The sequence below is a fragment of the Prosopis cineraria genome, unplaced genomic scaffold, assembly GCF_029017545.1.
Source record: "Prosopis cineraria cultivar Desert tree isolate PC_DT_omini unplaced genomic scaffold, ASM2901754v1 PC15, whole genome shotgun sequence".
Taxonomy (NCBI): domain Eukaryota; kingdom Viridiplantae; phylum Streptophyta; class Magnoliopsida; order Fabales; family Fabaceae; genus Prosopis; species Prosopis cineraria.
The window spans coordinates 2,257,000-2,278,280 of record NW_026555346.1 but is presented as its reverse complement, the minus strand read 5'-3'; the positions used below and the strand labels follow the sequence as shown (position 1 = coordinate 2,278,280).

The 21,281-nt window shown below is 34.1% G+C and overlaps 3 protein-coding genes across 6 annotated transcripts; 1 reads left to right on the top strand and 2 right to left on the bottom strand.

The window, feature by feature from the left end:
* Positions 1–841: 841 nt before the first annotated feature.
* On the bottom strand, positions 842–5,360 carry LOC129294551 (uncharacterized). The gene is made up of 5 exons (XM_054932972.1): positions 5,239–5,360; positions 3,107–3,432; positions 2,827–2,879; positions 1,464–1,628; positions 842–1,298 (listed from the first exon to the last, which is right to left on the bottom strand). The coding sequence occupies exons 1-4, from the start codon at positions 5,358–5,360 to the stop codon at positions 1,488–1,490; spliced, it is 642 nt and encodes a 213-aa protein (XP_054788947.1). The 3' UTR covers positions 842–1,298; positions 1,464–1,487.
* On the bottom strand, positions 5,210–10,054 carry LOC129294096 (uncharacterized). 2 transcript variants are annotated; one of them, XM_054932227.1, is made up of 4 exons: positions 9,914–10,054; positions 8,835–8,872; positions 6,747–8,378; positions 5,210–5,862 (listed from the first exon to the last, which is right to left on the bottom strand). In XM_054932227.1, coding segments are annotated over exons 2-4 (2,040 nt in total). In that variant the 5' UTR covers positions 8,836–8,872; positions 9,914–10,054; the 3' UTR covers positions 5,210–5,455. The 2 variants fall into 2 exon arrangements, with proteins under 2 accessions (XP_054788202.1, XP_054788203.1); XM_054932228.1 differs by lacking the exon at positions 5,210–5,862 and adding an exon at positions 5,887–6,274.
* A 6,532-nt stretch (positions 10,055–16,586) lies between these two features.
* On the top strand, positions 16,587–20,204 carry LOC129294293 (probable inactive receptor kinase At4g23740). Of its 3 annotated transcripts, none has more exons than XM_054932535.1 (3): positions 16,587–16,905; positions 17,437–18,700; positions 19,234–20,204. In XM_054932535.1, exons 2-3 carry the CDS (start codon positions 17,497–17,499, stop codon positions 19,893–19,895), a joined length of 1,866 nt encoding a protein of 621 aa, XP_054788510.1. In that variant the 5' UTR covers positions 16,587–16,905; positions 17,437–17,496; the 3' UTR covers positions 19,896–20,204. The 3 variants fall into 3 exon arrangements, with proteins under 3 accessions (XP_054788510.1, XP_054788508.1, XP_054788509.1); XM_054932533.1 differs by having other exon boundaries at positions 16,587–17,019; XM_054932534.1 differs by lacking the exon at positions 16,587–16,905 and having other exon boundaries at positions 17,110–18,700.
* Positions 20,205–21,281: the final 1,077 nt, after the last annotated feature.

The following is a 21,281-nucleotide window of genomic DNA, read 5'->3' as shown; positions in this document are numbered from 1 at the left end:
TAGACTTTGTTAGTGTTCCTTCAAGGGCTAGCAAAGCTCTTTCGCATCCGGAATGTAACCTACTTTGTTTCGAGTTTCTTTCTGTTAATAAATTTCTTTTTGGGACCAACAAAAAAAAAAAAAGAATGTGAGCACATAGTCGAGCATCTCAAGTCTAGACATTCCTATTTTATTTTAAGCTATGATTTTTAGACTACAAAGCATATTTCCGAAATTCCTTTTGATAAATGTGAACAAAAGCTTTTTTTTAATTTTTGGGAAGAACATATTTTCCCTTTTCATGTAGGGAGAATAACTTTTTAAGTTTAGCCAAATTTCACGCAGAATGGTGCAGCCATTCACAAATTCCCGAACGTTCAAATGAAAAAAGCATTCATTAGGCTTGCAGAACAAATTAAATAGCAAAGACTGCTAGACATCTTCCAGCCAATGTAGAAATGCAGAATATAGAAATTTCAAATTAAGTCCAACAATGATGAAGTTGAAAGCGAAACTAAGATCCAGGGTATCTAAAAGAATTTCACCTAGCAGGGCTCCTAATACCCTCTTGGTCCCTAAAAAGGCTTGTAGTGCCAGTGGCAGCGATTATTCCTGCAATACAGCTATAAGTAGATGCAAAAAATACCCCAAAAAAAGCTGTCCGTAACATTAGAAAGGCTTCCTTGGAACATGGGCAACAATCACTGTTCCCCACCCATTCAGGCTAAAAGCATAACATCTATTGAGCACAGATAGCTTTCGTCAAAACTGGCTATTAGTTTTCATGCTAACCATAGATAATCGCCCTCAGCACAGAGGAGGGAGTCAGGAGATAATCAGATCAAACAGGACAAATGCAAGGTTGAGGTTGTAGTGTATTGAATTTTTAGGCCACTACCAAAGGAAATTCAAAAAACTTGATGCCAAAGTTACAGACTCGACACTGAAACATTTCACTTGAGTAATATGATTAACTATATGTTAAGAAGGAGACGCTCTAGTCTCAAAGGAACTATCATCAGAGTCATGTTATGTCTACAACTAAGAATATTAAGGGAAGAAAGTAATGATGTCTACCAATTATCGTTCAAGATAACCATTAGATTTCATAATTGATGTTTACCAATTATCGTGCACCATTCTCCAGAAACATTCAGTCATGCTACTGTTTGAACATTGAACATATCCATAAAGAGATGCAGGGATCAAGCCCATGCCTTCGTTGGATTATCACCATAATTTGAAACGGCAATGGGGACAGCTTCTCAGCCCAGGCCCAAGGCAATATATTTGCTCACAATGGGAGTTGAACCAGGAATCTGCAAGAAAAATACTGTTTATTTCACACCCTTGGAAGCTACATTCATATATTATAATTACCAAAGAATTTTTGAAGATAAATCAGCCAGATATTTATCAATATACAGAAAAAGCAAGTTTATCATAAAATAACAAAGTAAACAATTGTAAAAATTGGAACATACCACTGGTGATGCTGAATGAGCACCTTAGGTTGGAAAATTTTCGACCCCAAAACTGCTCCAATTTGGGCTATCCTTCTCAGCTTCAGCCAAAATTTTTCTTTCTGATACAAAATCAAATTGGAAGTTACTCCATGGAAGATCTCCAGCATGCAGTGATAAATGAGGCTACAAAATTCACGAAAGCACTGAAAAGTCATGCTAAAAGATCAAAATATCCCCAAGTAAATTACGCATAGTTTGAGCACTTTCCCATGCATGGGGGGGGGGGACAAGCTAAATAAGAAATTTAAGAAACATCTAAATGATAAAGGTAAAATACCAACAAGCTGTATTGGGTCGAATAGAAGTACATAAACAATAATATAGTTTTTGCAAGACCTACCCCATAGGCCTAGCTACCCAGATTTATGAAATAAAAGAAAATGAAGATTTGTCACTTTTAATTAAAAAAATGCAGAAAAAGGAGCGAATCTGCAACTTTGCGCCCAAATAGGAAAAGGTGCAAAAGATTTTTTTTTTTTTTAAAAAAAGCTATTCATTGGCCTTAAGAGATCCTGACTGTTATAGTTTTGTAAAACATTAGTTAGTTCAGATTTAAACGACAGTTGTTGAGATTTAGCCGTTGGGGCAGTGTGAGCGTGAAGCCTATATATACTAAGGCATTTGAATTGTAATTTTTATCTCGGCGATCAATCAAAAAGTATTCCTTACACTTCTAAAATCCTCTCCATCTCTTCTCCCCAATATCTCTCATTTCTCTCGGCTTCTACTTACCTTCACTGTTCTTCTCTCTTATTTTCCCCTACCTCACTAATTCCTATCAGTCCGAAATATTCCTACATATCACTGACAAAGCAATTGAAGAAGCCACGTAGTTGTCTAAGAGATTTAAGATAACTCAAAATCAAGTCATTATGCCAGGCAAAGGTTAATCGAGAAAACGAAGGCATCATCTAAAAGGTTCGCTCAACTCAGTCCTGCTAGGCTGCAACAGCCTTGATAGATGTATAAGGCTGGTGCAGACTGTAACATCCAGGAAACAAAAAAAAAAAAAAAACGGACTATCATTTTTACCCCAGCTTTTGCCAGGTTAAAATGAGTGAAATTCAAGAAAACCGTCCAATATATAGATAGAGAATAAGAGATCATGAAATTGATTGTGGAGAATACAAGATCCTAATGAACATAAGGAAGAAAGAATGACTCACTAAACTGGCATAAATGGGGATTAACAAGCATTCACGCACAAGTTCTCGAGATAAAAGAATAGAGACAAGTCAAGATTAAAATAAAATAAATAATATTATGAATGCCATATATGTCGGATCAAATGAATAAGGGAGACAAGCACGGCAAAATTTACCGGAGAAGTGATCTTATATTCTGGCTTGACAGCAACCTTAATGCCCAATTCTACTGCAAATCAATGAGATAAACGTATTGAATAAATCAATTTCATGGCGGAACATGAGTTAGTTGATTTTTTCATAAATTAGAAAAATAAACTATTTTATTGAACCAATTAAATTACACGAGCACGTAATGAAGCCTGTCCGAACTACCGATTTCATTTTCTCACAATTTTCATTTCGTCATTGTAGAATTTTAAAAGGTGATTGGACAAAATCGATGGAGAGAAATACAAGAAGGGGAATGGGTAGCAGTATGGTGATGCGACGACGGACGGCCGACGGGAGAAACGGCAGCGTGACCGGGCAGACCGACCTTTGAGTACACAGACGGACCGGGCATCTGGTTGGTCGCCCGTGACGGGGATGCGGCGGAACGGTGCATCGGGAATTGTCCGTTGTGAGGCGGTGGACCGAGCCTGGTCCTGAAGTCGGAGTCCAGAACTTCTGAAAAAACGCCAAAAATCTCCGATGGACTGATGGAGGAGGTTTCCCCAGCTTTGAAAGTCGAAGCGGTTAACCAGGGACGCCACGTCGGCCAAATAATTACTGCTGTGATGCTATTTATAAATTATTTTTAATACTATAAAAAATCTTAAAACTCATTAATTATACCTTATTATTTAATAATTTTTTAATTTTATCTTTATTAAATATACATACTTTAATAACATACTCCCTCCATTCTCATATATAAAGTGTTTTTAACAAAATCTCGCTTACTAATAAAGGTTTGTTATTTAGTTGAACTCACATAAAAACAGAATAATTTTTTATTAATAATATCATAATTAATATCATGATAGTAGTATGAAAAATATATAATTAATGATTTATTTAATTTTTTTAAAAATAAAAGTAAAATTATTTAATTATTTAAAAATATTATTGTCATTCTTTATATTTAGGGATAAAACAAGTTTTTAAAAAACACTTTATATACAGGGACGAAGGGAGTATTTTCTCTTTTCAACATTCAATGAAAGGTAAAAGAAAAATTTTATAATTAAAATTTAATGATGTGACTTATAAATAGAATTAAAAAAATTCTTCTCTCTCTTTCATAAATAGAACTAGAGAAAATACTATGACTATTTTTTTTTTGGATCAAATACTTTCCTCCCAGAATATAAGAAGATATGAAATATGATTACGCAATTCAATAAAAACAATTTATTTTTCAAATTATAAACTTCAAAAATGTTATTCATTTGATATGATTTTAAATGAGACTTTTACACATATAACTCACTTAATAAAATTAAATAAAGATAACAATTCAATATTTTAAATATTTTGCATTGTGGTTAGATTAATATTTATGTTAAATTAAAATGATAAAAACACCCTTCTCAAATGTAAAATTTCATTTTGATTCTCAAATCTAAAATATATTATGGCTTCTAAGTTGATTATGAAGTATTTAAGAGTATTTAAATATTAAAGTGGTATACGATTATAAATAGGCTATTATTATAATCATTTGGTCCTCTTACACAAGTTTTTTTATTTATTCAAAAAAAAAAGAAAAAAAATTCAAACTCCAACTTATTATAGATGGGCCACACTTCCAAATTTTTAAAAACTCATTTCATAATTTTTTATTAATATATTTGTCACGACCATGAGTCCAATTTATATATTTAATCATTATCTTTTAATTATTTCAATTCTCTCCTCATTTAAAATATAATATTTTGACCAAAAATAAATAAATATAATATAATATTAAAAAATGTCATCAATAAAATTTAATTTTTATTAAATTATTTTATATTTTAAGATAATAAAATATTTCTAAACCAGGGTAGTAACTTCTATGCTTAGACAATCCATGAAGAATTTACACAAACCCTCTTAATAATCATGTGAAATCTCTTCGATTTTTTTAGATTAATATAATTTATAATTTCTTTAACATATTTCTATTTACGAGAGAAGTTGGATCAATTTTCTCATTTCTGTTTACTTTGGAAAAATTATTATTTTCATCACGTTGACGTAAACGACAGACTCTTATCTATTAATTAAATGGTTAGAAATCTAATTTTTAATTTTTTATGCATAAAATAAATTTAGATATAAAGAATTTGCCCTTTATCTTTCATACTCGGCAAAGGATACTTTTAGTTTCAAAAGCAATTTCAAATTTTGTAAAAGAAAATTAATAAATACAAAAAATATTTACGATAGATTTTTTAACAAATGAACTATTGTAACTTCAGCTGAAATTGACGTTTAAAAACCCAAGGTTACATGTTAAATTCAAGAAATGTGAGAACTTATTTATAATACAATAGGATTATGAATTTGGCTTTAAAAAAACATACATGATGGTTTGATGATATGTTAATATTAAAATTTACCTCCTATAAATTGACAGTAGTTGTGTTCTATATACAATTAGGAGATTCGAACTTCGATACCCACTACATGAGGCAGCTGGCTGCTGTCGTTCTCGACACGTTGGAGCAGCCTTGTTGGCCATAATTAGCGGTTGATACAATATACTACATCATTAACATGTTAATGTCAATATACAAAGAACGCATGATCCGAGTGAGCAATTAATGAGCCCCATAATTACAATCCGAATATGGGATCATTTGCGCCAAAAATAGCAGAACTAAACTGTCTGGTATTCAGATCACTCGCATCCAAGGCAGGGCCAAAACGATCGAGCCACTGAGTCGGACTTGCATTTTCACTCTCCTCTACCCACTCCGAAGTCATATCAATATCATCAAATTGAAGCGGATCAGCTTCTAAAGACTTGGCTTTCATTTGTCTAGCCAACTTAAGATTGTAATTTATATAGACAAGGTCATTCAACGTCTCTCTGTCAATCTTATTTCGTTTCTCAGAGTGAATTTGCTGGAATGTACTCCAGTGCCGCTGAAAAGAGAAGGTGCTACAGACTTGACTTAATATTCTAATGGCCACTCGTTGCAACCCAGGGGCAGAGTCACCATATTGTTCCCACCAAAGCCCTGCAATAATAAATACAACATGACATTGTTGATTATCTAACCCTCGATACAGTAGCATTAGCAGGTTTGCACGTAAAGGAATAGCATGAAAGAAAACAGAAAATTATATTGTATCCATCAAACAATCTGAATAAGAGACCTAAAAATTTACAAGCTAGCTCTGCATTTTCATAACAATCTTGCCATTCCATGAGAATCAGAGTAGGGTACAACATCCACAAATAGAATGCAATTAGCAATTTGCATGTTGCTGTTACTCTAAGAAATAGTGACCAAGACCCCAAGCAATAAGCGCATGTTGCGGGAGGGGAAACTGCCGCTGCTTAAAAATATGGCCACAGCTAGCTTAGTTGTGAACCATTTTCTTAAAATGCGTCCCCTCGTCATTTTATGAACCAAACCTTCCGCCCTCCTGCTGGAATATACAGTTCATGTTGAAATTAGATTAGTGGCTTCCCTGATCAAAACCAAGTTTCAGAAATTGTAATTTCCCATGGGCAAAATAAGCCCACAATGTTTCTGAAAAATTCACTATAAAGAATCAATAGCCCAGAGGACAAAATAATAAGGACCACTTTGAAGTCTTGAAACCTAAGAACACCAACTCCCGGTTATCATGATACTCGGAAATAATAATCAAATTCTGCATAAAATAACACCTCAAACAACGTTTTTTGTAACAATTAGGGGAACCTTGATGTGAACTATGCTCCAGGATGCATGGTCTGCTTTCTACATCTTAAGGTTAAAGATGAAGTCCGTCCCTCAGATTTTACGATTGTTTGTTTTTGGCCAAAGGAGATTTTATGAAATTTACTCATTGAAACAATCAGCGACAAAATAGGGCCTCTAAGCCACTGTGGACAAGAGCGTAATTTACTTACATGGTGAAACTGTTGTTCGTGCCTCCTTTGCGAGGCTACATCCAAACATCCCATGAGCCTTTGTAAAGGTATAGATTTGATTGGTGATATCACGCCTCATGTCAGGTACAGGAAGCAGTTTCTCCAAAACCTTGTAAAAGTCTTCTTTTATAGAGGAAAGAAATTTTATTTCAGGATTATATTGAATACCAGGGTTCAAGAAGGCGGCGGCGGCATGTAAAGGAGAATGGAGTTGGTCCCGCCACTTTTTATCCACAATATCTAAGAATGTTTTGCACTTGTTCTCATCCATTATGTAGTATGTCCTAATTGACTCCTTTGCCCTCGTCATTAGTTCATATATGGAACCTACAGTTGGTTTTCCTTCAGAAACTTCTCTCAACACTTTCAGAAAAGGCTCGGAGATAGCAACACACTCTTCCACAGTCCTCCAGAAATCAAGATCTTCAGCAATTGCAATACAAGATAGGCATTGTGGTTTATTTGCATATGAGGAGTTTGACGCATATTCAGGGCTGTGGAAGATATGCTTCAATCTTGTTTTTTGCTTCAGCATAGACTGTAATGAAAGGAAGGTGGATACTGATTTTGTAATGCTGGTCCTGATTAGTTCCTGGCCCCCAGAGAACTTCTTCATGAGATCAAGCAACAATGCATTATTGTATATAAACTTTGATATGGTCTGTGCTTGTAAAACGCATCTGCTTACCCAATCTACCTTTGAGAATTCCTCCAAAATGAGGTTTAAACATTGGGAAGCACAAGGAGAGACAAATATAGTTCCATAGTTCTGGACAATGTGATTGGCAATGCCAGTGTAGTTAAAATTGCTATCCATAATAATTTGCACAACATTTTCAGGGCCGAACTCTTGAATAACAGAGTCAAAAAGTTCAGCAAGGCATTTTGTGTTCTTAAAATATGCAGATGCATCCACAGATTTGTGGAAAAACGTCCTGGATGGTGACGAGACTAAGAAATTAATTAAGGCTCTTGATTTATTGTCGGTCCATGTGTCTGCAATAATTGTACAACCAGTGGTAGTCCACTCTTTCTCAACATCTTTTGACTGTAGGGCAACTTCTGACTTTATCCTTTCCAACCATGTTGTCTTCAGCATCTCTGCTGATGGACCAGTGAATCCCGGACCACACTTCCCTATGGCTTCAATCATTACTTGATAGGATGAAGACCGTGCAACGCTGAAGTCTAGCTTATTCTCAAAAAAGAAGAGAGCAATACTTTTCTCTGCATTCTCTTGGTGGTTCACAGAGGGAGGAGTCATAGGACTGACTGTAAGGAAGCCCTTCATTACAGGGGAAGCTGCATCTATAGATAGAAGAGCTTTAGTTGCAGAAACAGGACTTGGAGACTTGACTTCTGGCAGCTTCTGCTTTTTCACACTAGAGTTTTCTTTGACATCTTCTTTTGATGCAATAATTGCCCGTACCCTATCAGTAACATCGTCTCTGACCTTGCTACAAGGATTTACTCCTTTACTTGGAAGTCGAGATAGATGGTGTTTCAATCTACTGATGCCTCCATTTAAAACCCTTTGGCAAAATTTGCATCTTACCTTGTTTCCGTCTAATTTATCAGCATATTCCCAACAGACATCTTTTTCTCGAACCACTACCAATTAACAAAATACTGTCAGTACATTATATAATAAGTTTGGTTGTGTTCTTTTGATTATCTGTAACACAGTAAACATAGAACAGGTGACAGGAAAAAAAAATCAACCTAAAAAAATATAGATATATATATATATATATTTTTTTTAAAACGGTTAAACTTAAATATAGGAATTGATATCTTAGGTCCCTACCCAAAAAAAAAAAAAAAAGAATAAAGAATCGAAATAGTTAAATATAAGTGAATGATCGACTATAATGCAGATAAGCAAAACATCCTACCACTTGGGCACTATTAAGTCGTTTTCCCATACGGTGTTAGTACAAAAAATCATTATCTATAAGTTATTGGAAAGAGAATAAGAGAAAATAATCCAAAAGTTGATGCAATCACTGGGACATTACTGGAGATATATATATATATATATATATAGGAAAATAAGCTTTAACTTACTGGGCGTGCAGCAACTCTTCCGCGGTAGTAATGACAGCCTAACAAAAGGAGCAAACCAGATATGGGAGTGAGAAACATTTTGTCTAATTAGAAGTATAACATGAATCACGATAAACAGAGGAAGCAGAGCAAACAAAAAGGATGGGAAAGATCATTCAAGCATCTAATAGCCATTCAGCCTATACAAAGGAGCAAACCAGATATGGGAGTGAGAAACATTTTGTCTAATTACAAGTATAACATGAATCACGATAAACAGAGGGAGCAGAGCAAACAAAAAGGATGGGAAAGTTCATTCAAGCATTTAGTAGCCATTCAGGTGCCACAGAAAAAATTAAGTCAGCATTATAAATCAAGTATATATTTTTCTGATTTCATTGGTGACTTGGTGGATATGGCTAGCACAGGCAATGAGTTACAGTCCTCCCAAAAAACCATCATAACCAATTTGGATTAGTGTCTTAGTTTAGGCGGGCTAACAAACTATTCTATGTGTAAGTTTCAGAGATAAAATCAAACATGCAAGACAAGGAGATGGTTTAAGAACTTCTTCAGCACATTGGCCGTATTGCAATATTTAAAGACGAAAACCATTTTTACGGCGAAAGAGAAAACCGTCTAACAGTCCCCGATAGGTTGAGGATTAGACTCGTCACTCCACTGTACGATTTGAAGGGATTAAATAATCTTTGTTTTGTTAGATTGTTAATAAGAACATTTGAGAATTTATCGATCTGGATTACTTCAAAATTGAATGCCTTATCGTCAATAAAAATAGACCACGCCCTTCTACCCCTCACAAACCAAAGTCTCCCATTCCCTCTCCCGCATTTTTCACACGCAGTCTCTCCAACCTTCCAATCAACACTGAATTTTAAGTACATTTCATTGGCCTAGAAGAATCAAAATCAATCAATCGCCCTGAAGCGAACAGGGGAAGCTATCCTAAATAAACAAACTGGAAATAGGGATGCTACGGCGTGCAAATAATACACACACACACACACACATGTAGCAGTAGAAAATATAAAGAGCGATGATTGAGGAAGGAAAGAGATAGCGAGAAATTTGGAGCTTACAGGGGAGATAGATTGGTCTTCTCGACGGAGATATAAACGGAGATTGCAGACGAGGCAATTTTTTTATTTATCGCGAGATTTTCGAGCTAGGGTTTATGCGCTTTTACTGTCTTTCGGTTTTATCTCTGCTTCTCATATTATATTCTCGTTTTTCCGATTTTCCATTTTGGATCACATCTCCTTATATGCCCTTGTGGGTTACCTTTGGCGATATCTCGCGCAACCTTTTGGAATTTACCAGTCACAAAGAGCCACGTAGGTTTAGAAAACAATAAGATCTGGGTCCTGCCTTAGTTGCCTCCCCCAAATTCCAATACCTTGTCAATTTATTAGCGATCAAAATTTGCACTTAATTACTCCTTTCAATCCCAATATATTTGCCTTGAAGATTTGCATTTAAATTTAAGAGATTAAATTAATAATTGAAATAAGTTTACAAAATTAAAGATTTCATAATCATCATCATAATAGATGTGAAGGGATAGTTAATTAAACTAGTTTCATTAGGGATTCATGAACTTCCATTCCAACTTTTGTTTTCGGGCAGATTCCTTTCTAATGTATCCTGGGATGAGATGAGATTCATTATTCTATATATATGTGCAACCCAGCATGAATTTACAATTAATGTTTTTTGGTAAAATTTTAAGGGAAAATCACACATAAATCCTACGGAAGACATTTAATTATTAAAAGGCTTATGAAATGCATGAAATACCCACAAGTGTCAAATTTTATGTGTTTACAACTTGGCAAAGAGCTTTATAACTGGGCAAAGGAAAACAAAATCTTATGTATGAGTTCAATAATAAGTTGTAAATACCCTTTGTTGAGTAGTAGATATGTAGGGTTTATGACTTGAGAGTATTTTATGTATTTTATAGTACCTCTTGAAAATGAAATGCCTTTTGTGAGGCCTACATGTGATTTTTTTTAAATTTTAACAAGTCACATCTAGAATAATTTCTCTATTTTTTTGAGGGTTTTTTTTTTTTAGCATTATAGTTTAATATCACTTCATCGCCCTACAAATATATTCCGTAATAAGAGTAGTTTGTTGTAACATTGATTCAAGGAGGCAACCAACCAAAGGCAGTTAGAATTTAACTGCGTGAGAGTTAAGATTAAAAAACATGTAAACTATAAAGGGCTAAAAACATAAAATATCTATATAATATTAAAAAAAATTAAAATTTTAGGAAGTTGTGGTTCCTTTATTCGCCCAGCGACCAAGTTCAACAGATTCAGCAGTTAAAAATTGCACCCCATGACTCTTATGGCCCATTCGATAGCAAGGAGATGGAGGGAGAGAAATGAAAGTGGAAGTAAAACCCATAAGCTTATGCGTTTGGTTTACATGAATTGAGTTCTTTGGAGAAGCAATTTCCATCAAATTTGATGGAATTGGGTTCCTTGGATAGACCCATGAAACTGACTTCTTTACCCTTAATCTCTCTCCCTCACTTTCACTGACGGAAGCCTAAAAGGAGAATGCGACGATGCTTGACCAGAGATGTTGGCTCGCAACCACAATGGCGAAGAGGTAGTGGCAAGTGATGACGGCGCTTTCAATCTGCTTAGTCAATGAAAATGGTGTCTGTTTGAGCTTCAACCTACCTCTTTCATAGATATGTATTTCTGGAATATATATATTTTTTTTTGCCATGCATGAATGAAATCAAGGATTTTATTGTTGCTAGGTTTCGCATCAAAGGAAGGTGCATTGGCTGGAGAGAACACGAGGGACAATGTTTGCTGATGATGACACTATGGAGAACGTGACAATGAGGATTTGATGGAGTGTGTCTATCTCAATGATTGCTCCCTCATTTTAGTAATTGCCACCTTTATCAGATCAGTGTTGGTCTTCCCATGGTTGAAGTAATCCACACTCAAATCTAGCTTCCATGGCACAACTTTCAGCTTTTAAGTTATTAGCTCTACAATTGCTTCGTTGATTTTTTTTTTTTTTTGGAGTTATTGATTTTTTATTGAAGATCTTCCATTTTTGCCTTTGATTTGCGGGTTAGTATAAATAACCAAAGCGCCTCTGATGATAAAGGTGGGAACCATGGTTTTGTGATCTTGTGGGTAGTGGGGGGCTTTTTTCTTTTTTTCATGTGTTATGCTTCTTTTTTTTTACTATGGCATTTTCATTTGAGTAGTTTTGATCTTGAATGTTGCATCTTGTCTTCTTGGTAGTATTGCTCACAATGGGAAAGCAACTCCGACAAGATCTCTCTTGTCCATTTCTTTAGGTTTTTTAACAGCTATAGCGGCATGATTTAATTGTTTTTTTAATTTTAAGGGTGTTTTGATCTTTTAATAATATAAATACATTTATTAGACAAAATTCTTATCTCATCTTCATGCGTACCAAATGCACTTTTTATCCCACTTCCACTTTCACTTCTATCTTCGTCAAAAACTCCTCCCCACTCACGCGTGTCTTATTCAAGAAAATGTTTATCTTTTTCTATGTAAGGTTTTCATTTTAGAATTAAGTTTAAAGAATGTTTAGTTTTTTTTTTGTCGGTTCAAATGTTCATTTTCCCAATGTTTCCACGTTTAAATATTATGAGAGTTCTCAAATGTAATGATATTTTACTAAAATGCCTATAAATATATTCTCACTAATCTGATAAATGCTATTAAATACCTATCACAGTTATAAGATATTTTTTAAGGAGATTCAATGTATCAAAATTTAAAACGCTCTGATATTATAATTTTCATCACATTCTCTTTTTAATTTTTTTTGCAAATATAATATTAAATAAAAAACATTTTTAAAAATTTATATTTGTGTTTTTAAAAAATGAAATTATAAAATATATTTGATGAGTTTTGTAAAAGCATGCACGTGCATGTACATATATTTGTGTAAAAGTGTCTCATTTTTTAAAATGAAAGAAGCATCAATCTAAAAGGTAAAATGTTACAAAAGAAAAAAAGGCAAAGACAATCGTTTTAAAAAGTCACAAAATTCATAATGGATGTAATACTTTAAATAATCTTTTTTTTTTTTGTTATCCACCCGATATTTAAAGCTTTGTCCTGATTAATTCGAATCTGACCCACATCACATACCTGATTATGGTGGTAAGTTTCCCAGCTAAGGTTCTCTGCATATATAGAGTTTGAATTTGAGATCTTCCTTAAATAAAATTAAACTGCTTATCACTCGGATAAAGTCTCATTAATTTGATCAATTCTTTTGATTGCTTGGAAGTCGTATTGTCATATTGTGTGCGTCCGTGTGTGTGTGTGTGTTTTTTTTAATATTTTTTTGGGCCCAAGGGTGAGTTGCATTGTCGTGCAAGCAGAAGCGGAGCGATCAAGGCATAGGCACTCCTTTTTGTTTTTTTTTTGGGTGGGGTTGGCAAGTTGAGAGCTATATAAGTTGTGTTAATCAATCAACTATTTTGGCAAGTCCTGTACCAAAAAAAAAAAAAACCTATTTTGGCAAGTCGTGGTCAGTTACAATTCTGGCAGCCGGATGCAAGTATAATATACTCCTTCCATCTTAAATTATAAAATTTAAAAAAAAATTATATTTTAAAATATAATATATTTTAATAAAAATAAAATTTTATTAATAATGCCTTTTAAGATTATCCTTTTCATACGTTCTCTCTCTTTAATATTATTTTATTAATAAAGTATTAAATGAAAGAAATTTTTAAAAATTTATATTTTTATCTTACAAATATAAAATTATAAAGTATATTTAATAAATTTTATTATTATGTGAGATTTTATTTAAAAATATTTTATAATTGAAAATAATGGTAGAACTATATTTAGAGCCGTGGTTTGACGTCTGTTGGCTACTCAGCCACTATTCCTCAGCTTTTATCATTGTATTCCAATAACTTCATACACCCTGAATTAATTTATCCATTCAAGTTATTCTTTGACCTTAGAGCTGGTGGTCCTGTACCTGCACATGTTAATCCAAGAAACTTAATTAGTTTATATCATGATCTAGAAATTTTCTCACCACCGCACGGCTTTAAATCTTATAATTAATTTGAAATATTTTATACCAAAAATTCTCAACTTAAAGACTTTAGATATACTCCTTTGTTCGATTTGAAAATCTGACTGTAAAAACATTCAAAATAAATTAAAATTTAAAACAACGTCTTATTAATATCTTCCTGACCTGTAAACTTCCCTTAAAATAATGGTCTACCAATGCTACCAACGTGATGATGGTGGTAGTGGCGGTGGTCTACCGAGGGTTTCATTTCGTGCGTAGCTAATGTGTGGCGGTGGTTATCTTGATAATACTATATCTTGCTGTTCTCCTTTTTTTATTCGTTCCGGCTGTTAGGCATAATTTTGAATTTTGGAGGAAGGGAGTGGGTTAGATTGTTTATGAAAAAATGATAATAAATTTTCAAAATTTGAAGTTCATGATAGTTAACTTTGGGATGAATTTTTCAAAAAAATAAGTTACAAATATTGATTTAAACATTTACAAACTGAAATTCTAACTATAAAATGAAAGCTATATTTAAAGTTTAAATATATTATTATAATTAAAATTCTTGAACTTATGACTATTTAAATTAATACTTATAATTTTTTTTAAATTTTTTTATTGAGAGCTTAACTATCACAAATTTATTGGCTAAATTCATTAGTTTGGTACTTTAATGTTATTCTCCCATTGTTAATCTATGGTCATTAGAAAAAACAACAGTTGCGAACTTCTTCAATATTTATATTCAATTTTTTCTCTGCCAAAATATTTTATATTATTCAATCTGTATTATTCAATCTGAGATAAACAAGGGTAACATTTTTTTCTACATTCATTTCAACCGCACCCACAAAGGTAATCCATTCTGAACAACAACATGATGACAGCAACAAATTGAAAATAATTAAGAGACATTTTTATTTTTAAAGTATTTTTTAATGAATATCTAAAACTCTAACATTTTTATTAGAACAATTTTACTTTTAAAATTAATAAAATGAAGTATTTTTTTTTCTGCCAGACTTTTCACGTTAACCTCAAATGTTGACTATTAAAAAAATTGATGAAAATGATAAAAATATTCTATTTTACTAAGTCTAAGGACAAAATTATTTCAATAAAAATATTAGGATGTTGAGTGTTTCTTGAAACATTTTCCAATGATAAAAATATATTTTTATCCAATTTAAAATGAAAATCGTGGGTAAGTTTTTTCATAGTTTGACTCTAGCTTTTTGTTCGTTTTTTTAATCCCACTAGAGAAAACTGAGATCAACGGGGCAGTTTGTCGAAAACGAAGTTACAAAGTTCTTACTGCTGATTTGTCCATGGCGGAGCAAGCTGACGATTTAAGCCCTTCTTTCGGTGGCTTTCAAAATCGAATTTAAAGTCAACTCGTTTGTCTACAACTGTTATTTTTCTAACACATTTCATTGCTGGAAGCTAGCTGACAATCACGAGAGACTTGCGCTTGTGGGGATATATGTGCTTCCTTTTCACTCCATGACAAAAGCAACGGGGGAACCTGTGTGTAGACAATGTTACTCAAGATGCAATTCCCATTCGACATTTTAACAAATGCTTTATTTTAAGTTTTCATTTGAATTTTAATTGAGTATAATTAATTATAAAAATAATTAATTAATATGAGTGACTTTAATCATAATTGATTATAGAGAAATATAATTTTTAATCCTTACACTTTGTTTGTGTTTTGTTATAAATTTTTATACTTTTTTTTAATATTCTGGATTCCTGTAGTTTCATTTTTTAATATTTTAAATTCTTAAATGATCAAAATGAACAAAGTATAGGAATCTTAAAATGAACATAAAACACTGAAAATAAAAGTGTAGGGATTTAGAATATAAAAAAAAGTATAGAAACTTATAACAAAATATAAGCAAAGTACATGGATCAAAAGTTATCTTTTCTTTTGATTATAATATAACGTAATCTATTTGGATACTGTTTTTCTAAAATTAATTTTAATAGAATTAAAGATGTTTAAATAATTTAGTTAGAATCAATTTTAACTATATAAATCATCATAAAAGATATTACCTTTTAAAATAAAATTATTGATAAATTTGCATATAATATTATTAAATTTTTTAAATTTTATTTAAGAAATAAAATATATTATTTAAATTATATATTTAATTAATTATAAAATTTTAAATTATATTAATATTGTAACAGTATACTTATATAAAAAATTAATTTTTTTACCTTGAGAAGCTATCTCAGAAAGATTATATCAAAAATTGATTTTTTGGCTGACAATTGATTACACAATAATATTGCTGTTTGGATAACTGTCCTTAAAAAATTGATTTTAGCTTAAAAAAATCAATTTTTTCTGTTATCGCAGTAAGTCAATAATTTTTGACTGAAAGTGTCGTCCTGTTCCCATCAAAACGACCTTGTATAATTGCGCACACGAACGAAACTCCAGACAAAGCTCACGAGCTCACTCCTTGTTCTGTCTCATTCCGCAATCTGCGGTTGCTTTATTTTTCCCTCCCAACTCATTCCCCACTTACATTCCTATAATCAAGAAATTAGAACCGAAAAGGAATAGCAGCATCTATAGATCCTACAGCATCAATAGTTAGGCCGGTAGTTCTGCCTTAGTATTATTCTAGGTTTATGAATCCTCTTCGTCTTTGTCTCACTACTCTAATGGTCTCCTCCACATGCCTCTTCTTGTTCTTGCGGCATAAAATAATAATGTCGGACGTGATGCTGCTATTTCAGCAAGCAGATACCAAACTCACCTTCTATCACCACCAAACGGTCAGACCAAATATACTTCATGATTGAAATCCTCCCCGAATCAGATGGACCCTATCTCTTTGATCCGTCTGAAGTGGGCCCCCACTGAACGGTGTTCTTTCTTTTACTCGTTCTTCTCGTCAACTCATGCTGTGCTTTGGAGGGGCATTGCCTTCTGCCTATGGATCCTTAACTAGTTTGCCTGTTTGGAATCCATGAGCGAGTAATCCATTTTCATCCCAGTGATATTAACTATTAAGCATTGCGCTACTCTGCTTTATGCTCTCTTTTGTTGTTAGTCGTCTCTTGAACGAATGAAAGAGAAAACAAGTCGAAGGTTTCCACTTCTATGTTCTTCTTTTGTACATTTCTCATTTATTTCCACAAAACGGATCTAATTTTCTTTCTGTCACTTGATTATTGGCTGCTAGATGAAGTTCTAGTTTCAAAGTTTGGTTTGCATCTTTTTCTGTTGCAGTCGCCTGGCAGCCAAACAGAGTTGGTGAACAGCACCCACAAAAAAAAAAAAAAACAAGAAGAAGAAGTTAGCATAAAGTTAATATCAAATTCAAACATGAGTTGCTTATTTTGACCCAACACATAGAGCTTATAATTTTATGTCGCAATCTCATATAATAAGATCAGGGTATAAAGTAACAAACATACTGCACACTCAAAGAAGCTTCACGAGTGACGTTTAATTATCTCTGATTCAATTCTATACTTTGATTGAATACTTTTGCTTAAACTTCAGGCCATCTGCTTTCTCACGAGCTTACTTTACTGTTGAATCGATCAATACCTCCGGGAGATAATGGGAAACAGACCAGAATGGTTGTTCATGTTCTCAACAGCCTTCACGATCGGAGCAGTGTTCTTTCGTGCTAGAGCCGAGCCCGTGGAAGATAAACAAGCGTTGCTTGACTTCCTCCACAACATAAACCACTCGCTTGCTCTGAGGTGGGATGAAAACTCTTCTGTATGCAATAGCTGGAGAGGAATCACCTGCAATAGAGACCATTCCAGAGTCATAGCCCTTTATTTATCTGCAGTTGGATTGAGCGGTCCAATCCCAACGAACACCCTAAGTCGCCTCTCAGCACTTGAGACCGTAAATCTAACATCCAATAGCATAACGGGTCCTTTTCCTTCTGGCTTCTCTGAGCTCAAGAATTTAACCTATCTTTACATTCAATTCAACGACTTTTCTGGCCCATTGCCATCAGATTTCTCGGTCTGGAAGAATTTGGCAGTTGCTGATTTATCCAACAATTTTTTTAATGGGAGCATTCCTCCATCAATTTCGAATTTGATTCATCTCACATCTCTAGTCCTGGCAAATAACTCTCTTTCGGGTGAAATTCCTGATATCAATATTCCTACCCTTCTAGAGCTGAATCTGGCCAACAATAACCTCAGTGGGATGGTGCCCAAATCCCTTCTGAGATTCCCAAGTAGGGCGTTTTCTGGGAACAATCTTACATTGGCAAATGCTCGACCAAGAAAGAAAACCTCAAAAAGATTTGGTAAGTCTGCATTATTAGGTGTCATTCTAGGTGGCAGCGGGCTAGCATTTGCATTGATTGCAGCTTTCTTGCTTTTGTGCTACTGCGATGGAGGAGGTGAAAATGGGCTAGCACTTAAATCCCAGAAAAAAGACAGGTTTCTGAAGAAGGATATCTCTCAGAGTCATTGCAGAAAAAACAAGATTGAGTTCTTTGAGGATTGCAATTTTGCGTTTGACCTGGAGGATCTGCTGAGAGCATCTGCTGAGGTGCTTGGTAAGGGGACCTATGGTACAACATATAAGGCAAATATAGAGGACTCTGCTGTTGTGGTGGTGAAGAGATTGAAGGAAGTCATAATCGGAAAACGTGAGTTTGAGCAGCAGATGGAGGTTGTGGGGAGGATTAGGCACGACAATGTGGCTGCTCTAAGGGCATATTACTATTCCAAGGAGGAGAAACTCATGATCTATGATTACTATGAACAAAGTAGCGTTTCTGCTATGTTGCATGGTATGTTTAACCTTTTTACCTCTCTGGAAAACAACTCTTCGTTATATTTATCTCCAGTTCCTCCCTTGATTCTTCTTCCATGGTCTATGATTCATCATTGTTTTTGTTGAAGATTGCCATGATGAGCCCAGTCCATAGACATATTTTTATTTCTTATTTAACTATTGTTGTAGATTTCGATGTCCGTATATTCTGTTTTTTAGTTTCTGTTTTATCATATATGGAGAATCTGATAAAAATTAAAACAAAAGATCAGATTTTCCCCATTTTATATGCAATTCACTGAACAAGAAATTCAGAGGAAGTAATAGACCTTCGCAATTCCACAGTATTTTAGCCTCTCTGTCACTGCGTACAGTTTAATTGAACACATCATCATATAAACTTAGATTTCATCTGAAACAAGTATAAAGATATTCAGATATCAACAACCTGCAAAGAATCTAAAATTCCACTCTCCATTAATGATCTCATTGTTTAGAAACTCGTGTTTAAGAAGTTGGCAATGGTACAAATGCATCTCTATTATGCAGGTAAAAGAGGGGAAGAAAGGATTTCTTTGGATTGGAATAGCAGGCTGGGGATTGCAATAGGTGCAGCAAGAGGCCTTGCTCACGTCCATGCCCAACAAGGAGGAAGACTTGTCCATGGAAACATAAAAGCCTCGAACATCTTCCTCAACTCGGACGGATATGGTTGTATATCGGATATTGGTTTGGCAACACTGATGGGCACAATAATGCCACCGTCTCTAAGAAGTGCTGGGTACCGTGCTCCAGAAGTAACAGACCTCAGAAAAGCCAGCCACGCATCTGATGTCTACAGTTTTGGGGTGTTGCTGTTGGAGCTTCTGACTGGAAAGTGCCCCATGCATGCCACAGGAAGTGAAGAGGCCATCCACCTGGTTAGATGGGTGAATTCTGTGGTCAGAGAGGAATGGACAGCAGAGGTATTTGATGCACAGTTGCTGAGATTTCCAAGTACAGAGGAAAAGATGGTACAAATGTTGCAACTTGCGATGGCATGTGTTGCAAGGGTACCAGAGCAGCGGCCAAAAATGCCAGATGTTTTGAGAATGATGGAGGAAATTCGACGGCCAGGTTCTGAGAATCAGCTTTGGTCTGAATCTAGATCAGCAGCTTCTACCCCAACACCACAAGCAACTGACGTACCTTCTTTCTCTGTAGATGCTTAGAATTAATTATTCCTTCGATTCCGACTTTATTCTTTTACAGAAGAGATTATGTGTTTCTCTGTCGTCTAGTATCTTTCTGCAGTTGAAGAAATATTTGGTTGTGAGTAGTTCATCTACCAACCTAAGTTTAGGTGATGTCAAAGTCAAGTTGGTCCCTGCATGGACCATGCATTATTTAGCTTGGAGTCTAGATCTAGTTGTTAATTGTTATACTTGTAAAGTTTGGGCTCCACGGTCATAGCAGGATTATCCATTTCACATCAACTGTTATTCTCGATTAAAGATTTATTACACTCTCTGATTTATTAATCCATGTAAATACCGACGTAGCTTGTGATTGTTTGACAGGAGATTTAAGCCAAAACGAAAAGGAACAGGCAAAAAAATAAAAGGCGAACCCGAAAGGCCAAGAAAGACTCTTCATACTTGCAGCAGGACTTTTAAATTCATGGATACATGTGCCATCTCAGACAATTTAGCCAAACTAAACAAGCTCTCACTTGAATTAGTAAAAAATTAATATGTTCTATTAAAACTCTTAGCTGGAAAGTTTGTGGCCTATACAATTATACCATTGTCATTTTGACCATGAGTTACGAAAGTTTTGCTTAAGCGATAATAATTTCCAGTTTATTAAATAAAAGCAATGCATGATTATACAAATAATGTCACCAAATATAACAGACTGCTAGAGGGGAGAAATGCGAAGCAACTTTACCAAAAAAAATTATACAGATATTACGTGAAAATTTAAAAGTTTCTTAAACGACACAAAATCTAAAATTAAATTGATTTGTAAAAAAAAATTATATCAATGACTAATAAAGTAACAATATTTCTTTTGGCCAAAAAAACAAGTAACAATATTTCTGTTGCTAATATTGATTTTTGAAATTATTGATTTTATCGATTCAAAAAAAAAGGAAAGAAAATACTTATTTTATATTAAAAAAAAGTTATAATTACACCAAAGACAGTTCGATCGAACAATAAGAGACCCAATATTCCTGGTACAAAATTGAGGATTTTACTGTATGAATAAACATATATTATATTGGAGTAGCCCTCTAGTCTCTCCTACTGCAGTGAGATAATCTCAAATCATATCCAATGTCATATGGTTATAAAAAAGAAAGTCTTAATCACAAATTTACTCAACAAACTAATGATGCATATTTCCTATTAAGTTGTAGCCATATCATTAGAAGAATATGAACTTTAAAAAAGAGAGGGTGAAAAATGAGGGAGAGAGCACTATACATGAGGGGAAGACCCTCAAAGAGGTGCTGCCTGGAAGCTACTCATCTCCCTCCCCCTGCCTGGAAAAAGTGCTTTCCATTTCCGCCGTGAGTCAGATGCTGCGTGATCCTCAAAAATTCCGTTGAC